Source organism: Gymnogyps californianus, chromosome 3, assembly GCF_018139145.2.
Source record: "Gymnogyps californianus isolate 813 chromosome 3, ASM1813914v2, whole genome shotgun sequence".
Lineage (NCBI taxonomy): Eukaryota > Metazoa > Chordata > Aves > Accipitriformes > Cathartidae > Gymnogyps > Gymnogyps californianus.
In genome coordinates, this window is record NC_059473.1 from 90,925,104 (window position 1) to 90,933,245 (window position 8,142).

Here is an 8,142-nt window from a genome sequence, read left to right on the forward strand (position 1 = left end):
AATCTATCCTCTTATTCACCATAAAGAGGTCTAGTACCCTTTTTGATCAAATGGCAATACTAGCTTTCATTAGCCCTTGTTCAATGTTCATGTAAGTACTTCCACAATTTCTCATGTTGCCTCTCATGCTTTAAAGGAGTTCTTTTCAAATATTCCCAAAGTCACGTCATATCTTCCTCAAAAATCTTTGTTGTTATACCCATAAAATAAATCTGATTCTAGCTAGACTGCTGATGTGCTGTGACTGTTGCTTATCATACTGACTAACATAGCGTAAATAGTTCTTTGCACTCCCTCAACATTACCCATCTCAACAGAACCCCCTGCACTCTGGGGCAGGGGCTATCACAGAGTCTTTAAACAGCACTGGCACTTTTGAATACACCATCAATAAAACGCTACAAGAATTAAATAATGCCTTTCCTTCATTCCAATACTATATGACCTTCTTACACCAAAGAAAACCAACAAATGACCCCCAAAGCAACACCCTAACAATATAAAGTTTGTTCCTTTTGTCTTTTAAACTGGAGATGTTCACTAAAAAACAAGAAGGTTGCTTATGGAGCCATCTGCTCCTGTTGCTTATTTCCCAAATGAAGTCTTCTGTTGCCCATGTTTCCAGCAACCCACTGCTGTCTCAGAGGCCTCGTTTTCACATGAAATCTAGTAAACAGAGTTAACATATTACACCAGAGTTACAGAACTCTAACCCAACCTCAACATGCAGCACTAAAGATCATTGCTAATAAAAATCCTATCCAAACTATTTGAACATTAACGTATAAACCAGAGAGTGAGAAAACATCCACATAATAATTGAAGCAGAGAAACAAGACAACAAAATATGGTTATGTTTCTAAAACTTCTTAAAACTACAGTCTTCCTCCTCTCTCTTTTTAAGTTCACTCCAAAAAAGTGGATCTTGGTGATCTCCAAGATGGCAGTAACTCATCTCCTCCAGATGAGGAAAATGAAACAGATTTAATCACTGGCTGCAAGCGGTCCCAGTCATCTTTGTGCCTTGAAGAAAGTCAGCTGCTGAAACTTAACATTTTGTAACCTCTTTTTCTGTTTAATAGCCCAGTGGGGGAGACAGCAACTGCCAAATTAAAAGCTATCAGGTTACTGTATCCACAACTAGTTTCCAAGACCTGTAAACTGCTATGTACGACCTAGCGTGCCATACATGAAACATTGATTTTATTTTTTTTTTAGCATTCCAGTAACAGTACTTCTCACAGCAAAATGGTTACTTAATGAAACCACAACAAATGGATAACCAAAGAAGAAACTTAACTGGAAGAACAGTGAAGGACTTTGAAAAGTCCTCTAGATTTGCCAACCAGGTATCACTAACTAGGTGGTTAAATTCTATCCATCAAAAACTGTCAACGTGACACTTATATGCTTGTGTAACAACATATGGTCTGAAAAAGTCTTTTACTTCCCCTCACCTTTCTTAGAAGCCACTGATACTCAGCTGTAGGAGACGGTCCCCCAGAAATAGCAGAACTAAGTTACTTCCAAAATGAACACAATATACAGATTAATTTAAATCACAGATCACACAAGAAATTTTTAAAAGCTCCTGCAAGTTTTAAAGAAATTCCCTATTTAAAACTTACTTAAAAAATAAGTTGTCAACAGAAGTTAAAAAGTTCCTGCAAGTAACTATTTTTCCTCTTCCACTGAACTCACCTCAACTGTCTGAGGTATGAGATGATTAAGTACTCTCTTATTTTCATATACTTTTGCAAACTTGTTTTTCCTATCTAGTGATAAAGGCTACTTCTAAGATTCTTTGAGACAAAGGTTGTACTATTTCTTTGAATGCCTTCACATGAGTCTCCCAAACAAGAAAACCAATCACATTCTAGATGAAGCACAAGCATAGCTATAACACGTCATTTCTATATTGGCTTTCTAGGCCATGCTAGAAAATACGATATTTAACAAAGAGTTTAAATCCATTTTAATGTAATTCCTTCACGGTTCTTGACAGATAGGATGAAAAAGCATCACCAGGTATTGTTGCTAAGAGGCTTTAATTTGATTACAGTAATTAAATGAGGCCATAATGATGAATATCTGGTCCAATTGCAGTTTTAAAAAAATGAAGTTATATTGATAAAGTTAGCTGAAGAAATAGAAGACTCCTGAAATTATGTCAGCAAGTTTCGAAAGCTTTCATAACTGGTAACAGATTCAAAACTTTCTATTTCCAAGCACAGAAAGGAAAACAGAAGTCCATTTACAAGGCTTCTCTCCCACGTGTTCATCTCTTCTCCCACAAACCATAGAGGGTAGAAAAGAACAGAGATGCTAATATGAAAATAATGTCAGATTTGAAAGTCAACTTACCATATTTGTCTCGCAAGCCAACTGTACACCTGAAGACTCCACCAAAGGCCACATCTTCACCAAATACTACTGAAAAATAAGAACAGTAGAGGAGGCTAATGTTATTCCAATGCATCTTATTTTTAATGAACGTGTTTCAAAGGTTTTTATATGAGACACTAACATAAGTAGCACCTAACATTTCATTTTACTTCAAGATTTATCTAGAGCTAAGTGCTTCTCATGCACAGCCTAACAATAACAAATAAAGAACCATGGTTAATGAGGAAACAGTACAACTATGTCTCAAAACAGAATTCATGAAACTGATTCAGCTATGCTTTCATTAAACCACCTATTTATTTTTCTGAAATATTCTATGATAGCACAATGTCTAAATCTAAATGAATAAAAGCAGTTCCAAGAAACAATTACATTCAATCACCAAAGGGTCACTGAAGTTATGTGTTCTGCTTCAACTGGTAACCATTTGCATTCTTCATCCACAGATTTCAGTAAATGCAGTGTTTCGAAAAATGTCAAATTGAAGTTTTCTTCAAAATACCAATCCAACATGAAATTTCAAACCTTCTCCAAACATACTTGCCAGATCCCTGAAGAGTGACTTCAGAGGAACTCCTCTACAGAAAAGATGAATATCTAATAACCAGGACAACTCTCAGTATTCAACACTACTATCTTTATAGTGTGGGTGATGTAGCCAATAAAGTTTTATCACTAAAAGTAATTGCCTTTAAAATTTAGCTTCCTATCAACTAATCTGGGGTTTTTTTCTTTGAATTTATGGAATGATGATGTCTAATTTTTCTTATAACAATTTTGTTATTTAATTCACAGAAATAAGTATTGCTTATTTCAATTTTTTTAAGCATGTAAGAGATGCGCAGCAATATCACCAACAGCAGCTTGCATGAACAGGGGTCAGTTCTGGTAATTCCCAAATTCCTCAATACTCTCCATATTCTAAAGTACACAAAATAGTAAGTTAGCCTCCTTGCCTTTCAAATATTATTTTTATTTAAATAAAATACATTTCTGATTGGAAACACTAAAAGGGATTAACACACTTCTGACAATCATATTAATGACACCACTTCAAGAAAAATAACTTGTATAATGATGTAAAACCAATGCAGTCATGGAGTATATGATTGAAGTATGTCCCCAGATCATCTCTCCAATTCATTTTTAATATTAATTTGTTTGGGTTTTTATGTACTTAAAATCTTTGTTTCCATTACCATATGGCTACTCACTTTTGAGCCAGCTGGCATAAAAAAAATCCCATTTACTGCTGGTATCAGCAAACTTGTGTGGATTTACTCATTCTGTTCAGCCACTGAAAATATTTTCCTGGACAGATTCTAATTCTCATCAACACAAGTATGAGGATTTCCACTATTTAAACAACAGCTGTTCAATTCCCTTACAACTAAAAACATACGAAGGACGTGCTTTCTATTGCAAGAAATACTAATTAATTCAGTAAGTAGGGTGATACTGACAACTCACATGTTCTGGACTGTAGAACTCCAACATGGTCTTGCAAATGGCTTTGCAAAAATCCAGCCCTGCAAAGCTGAGGAGCAAGACTGGAACCTTAGAGCTACTAAAAGGCTGAAGATTATATAAGAGTTTATGTTCCTGCTGGACTAACATTCTACTTACTTTTATATGGCTGATTCTACAGAAATGGTACTAAAATCTGTTCTTGGCACCAATTTACCCTCAGTTGTCTAAGTTTAATTTAATAAAGGTGATTATAACACAGCTGTAGATTGAGAGGGAATGTATACAGGCATACTAGTGGACAGACAACATGGAATTTGTCCTAAAAGATTAGACAATTAGTCAGACTTCAGGTTAAGCAGTGCTTCAAGCAGTACCAAAAAGAGTTACTAACACACTAAAAAGAAAAACCAAAATTACACAAGATGATACAGCTTTTCCACCTGTGTTCATGACATTAAACACCTCTTTCAGATATCTGGCCATCATCACGCCTTTGTTACAACAACAGAAGCGACAGACCTCCTGTTATGTATAAGAATTAAAAGTGGAGTAAATAGTTTTGTGCAAAAAAGTTTAGGATAACCCTTTTAAATCAAGCTGTGATGAACTAGCATCTTCAAAGTTATAGGTTATCCAGACTGCAAAAGCCTAGAAAACCTTACATTGCCTACGCACAATGATGAACAGAAATCAGTAAAGCTGGAAAGGAATTTTGGAGGGCAGGGAAGGAGAGAAGGGAGACTGGACAGAGCAAAGAATATATAGCCTCTAAAAAATACCACTTTTTGAGCATAGAGAGTTGAAGGAATTAAAAACTCAGATTTACATTTTAAAAACTCCTTAACTTACTGGTGGGACTCAAGCTGCCCTTAAGTACAGTTCACATCAGTAATAACAGAAGCATGTTAAGCAATGTATCTTTCTGTCCCAACTTTCAAGTGAAATACACTCAGCTAATACAGAAGACACAACTGCATCTTAGATCACATAATCCATTAATAATCTGTTAATACAACACGTTTTTAAGTTTTGTTTGAGGTCAAAGTGTAGAAATAACTTATTAGAAAACTTTAAAGGCCACGAGAAATGCATTTAATATTGTACACAAATAGGCAAAACAAAATGCAATTTATACAAAGCAAAACACATTAACAAGTACAGTATACCTGCAGTCGGATCTTTGGCTAAAGCATTGTCCAAGGCACTTGTTATGGATTGGAAGAGATTCATCTTCTGAGTTTGCCCTGTGTGAAAGTGATTATTTAGCCATTTAATTTGGTTCAAAACATAAAGTACATTAGAAAACACTGGTGCAAAACATGACTGAAAACTTAGTTAACAGTCATAAACAAGATCCCTGTTAGGAGTACCCAAGACTCATTTGCTGAGTAAACTTAAATTATGGGATAGATGGGATTGAGCATGGTACACTTTGCAATCCCAAGGACTATAATTCTACTATCCTGCATTCAACCTTTTTTCAAAAACTATGCTCTTAGTTACAGCAAATGCAGCTTTGTAATGCTTAGTCAAACACTAGGAACAATGACTAATACAACAGTTTTCAAAGGAAGAAACCATAGTAAAGCATTATTGTTTTCAGAATTGGGATCCTTTCTCCTAAGATTCACCAGATCTCATTAAGCTTACTTCATCATTCTTTAATTATTTTTTTTAAAGCTCCAGCCTTTCCTGTTTACAGACACCTATTATTATCAGAAGTTTTCTAGACCACCGGCCTGCTCTCTGGACTGCAGTTAGAAAGCATCAGAAGCATCAAATCCATACTCCAAAGAAAGAAAACTTGATGCTGAACAGATGTACTTGAACTGGGTAAAGCAAATGCACCAGACTGCTGTATTAAAATCTTCTGCAGCGTGGATTGAAAGAAAACCGTCAAAACCAAGAAAGGCTACCCGAGTGCCCTTCTTCATTCCAGCACTGCAAGGAAAAACAAACAGGCCTGAAAGCAAAGAGGGAACAAAACAATAGCCCAGTCCCTGCTACTGTGACCAACTCAGATTCTCCAAGCAAATAAAATAATGCCTTATCAGAAACTGAGTGAATAAGAAATTGCCTGGCTGACACTTGGTAGCTCTTTAACCAGCAAAACCTCCAGCTAAGTCATGACTAGGAGCCACAGCCCAGGAGAATACTACCTACCAGCACACACAGCATGTAAAAAAAAAAAAAAAGTGATGGTTAGGTGAAGGTCCCAGATAAACATGAGAACAGGTGCTAGAAAGCAGAAAGGAGAACTACATTCTGTTTCCAGTAGCTACAGTATCTCTCAACAACCATTCAGCTTCCCTTCCTCCTAAGTTGTTAATTAACATTAGCATTTTTTGTTAAAAACTCATGTCATGCCACACCAGAGCTGAGTAGCTGCATTCCTACTCATTCCTGTGCTTGGTAGCTTCACTTGTTACACTTTACATGGTCCTTTAAGAAGAGGAAACTGTAAAAATAATTGTTATGGGAACCATTCAAACTATATGAAAGCTACGAATAATCAACAGTTATGAATTCAAGGGAAGGAAGGCTGTGGAACAGCAGTTGTTTCTCTCCCAAGTCATCCACATTAGTATTTAGGTTATCTTTGCCACAAGATACAATCCTTCCAGTATTTGATATAAATAAATGCCTATTATTTAGGCAACTGTCAAAACTCCTCACACAGACTGTTCTGACCTGCTGCTCTTGCTTATAATAAAGGTCTCTGTATCAGCCCTCATGGGAAAGGAGAGACTAATTGTGCCCTTCAGATTTGAACTGTGGAGTTGGAAAAGCATTATCTTAACAATATCAGGATCAGTATTGGCCTTACTTTATTTTACTTCCACTATTTTTCACAGAATTTCAAAGTGTGTTTTAAATCGCAGGGAACTAGTTTTCTATTAATAAACGGCAACACAAACCGGCCTGCCCCACAAGGGCTTCTTCACTATGATCTCAAGCAGAGACCTGCAGCACACAGGCTTTACTCTGCAACACCTTGGATGCCTCTACCTCCCAATGACTAACAGAAATGGCTGAGGGCTTTCTCAGACTTAATGACCAAGCCAGAACACCAACACATCCAACTAGATAACACCTTTCTAGAAGACAGTGTGGTTCATGTGAGAGAAACAGCTATTCTGCAGCTGGCAGGCTTCTTTCAGCAGAACTCAGCACTAGTCATTTGCAGGGATGCATCTCAGAAATGAAGTCAAAACACCAACTTTCATCCTGAGCTGTTCATTTCCAACTGATCTGTGTTTACTCTCAATTGTGTGATCACAAGGATTACCTCAAACCTTTCACTAGACAACAGTCTTTATTAATCACAGGTTTATTACCATATTCATGACTTAAGCATGCAATAAAAACATAGGGATGGATGTAAGCCACTAAGTTACTGCTAGAAGTTTTACCACTGAAACAGGAGAGGGGCAGGGGAAGGGCTTGCAGGTCTGAGGAGATGATGGGTAGGCCTATTGCAACTATTGCACTGGCTGCCCAAAAACACTTCACCAAACCGCCCCGAGCGGTACCGGTGAGGCGCCGAAGAGGCCTGAAGCACCACCGCCCCCGCCAGCGGCCCACGGCGGCCTTTCCACCCAAGCTTTTCGCGGAAAACCCGCGGGTGGAAGCGCCGCGGACATAGCGGGGGAAACGCACCCAGGCGGAGGCCGCCACCGCCGCCCGCCGTCTCGCCCCCAGGGCTGGGGCTGGCGGCGGCTGCCCCGCCGGGGAAGCCTCGCTCCCGCGGCCACCGGCGGGGCAGGGCGGCCCAGAAGGGGCGGAGGCGGGAAGCGCCCACCCTTCTCCCTCCCTCCCCCTCCGCCCCACCCCGGCCGGGCGGGGGCCTCCCCCGAGAAGGTGGCGGCGGCGGGGCGGACCCGGCAGCAGAGCGAGGGTGAGCCCGGCCCGTGGGGTGGACCCCGGCCCGGCCCGGCCCCGCTCTCACCGTACGCGCTGGGCGCCGGGTCCGGCTGGAAAGCGAAGTGCGCCGCGGACCGGCGTGGCGCGGCCGGCAGCGGGGGCAGGCGGCTCCAGAGCCCGCCGCGGCGGCGCACCGCCACCGCCGCCCCGGAGGCGAGGGCTCCGCGCAGCACCAGCCCCGCCGCTGCCGCCGCCATCGCCGCCGCTGTCAGGGGCCGCCGCGGCCGCCGCGCGTTCTAAAGAGGCGGGGTCCTGGGCGGGCTTCCTGACTGGCCAGCAGCGGGTGGAGGGCGGACCAATCAGAAGCCGTTCTGCGGTGGGTGGAGGGGTAGGAGGGGAGGG

At 40.6% G+C, this 8,142-nt stretch overlaps 1 protein-coding gene across 4 annotated transcripts in view; it reads right to left on the bottom strand.

The window, feature by feature from the left end:
- Window positions 1-7,908, bottom strand: part of BCKDHB (branched chain keto acid dehydrogenase E1 subunit beta) — a 140,336-nt gene extending 132,428 nt beyond the window's left edge. For 2 of the 4 annotated variants that reach the window (XM_050894642.1, XM_050894643.1), the window contains exons 1-3: window positions 7,826-7,884; window positions 5,043-5,120; window positions 2,365-2,433 (exon numbers count right to left, since the gene is read on the bottom strand). In XM_050894642.1, coding sequence (XP_050750599.1) covers window positions 2,365-2,433; window positions 5,043-5,106 — 133 coding nt within the window. In that variant the 5' untranslated portion in view covers window positions 5,107-5,120; window positions 7,826-7,884. Of the gene's footprint in view, window positions 1-2,364; window positions 2,434-5,042; window positions 5,121-7,825 lie in introns of all 4 variants that reach the window. The other 2 variants (XM_050894644.1, XM_050894641.1) reach the window with 2 other exon arrangements.
- Between the last annotated feature and the right edge of the window lie 234 nt (window positions 7,909-8,142).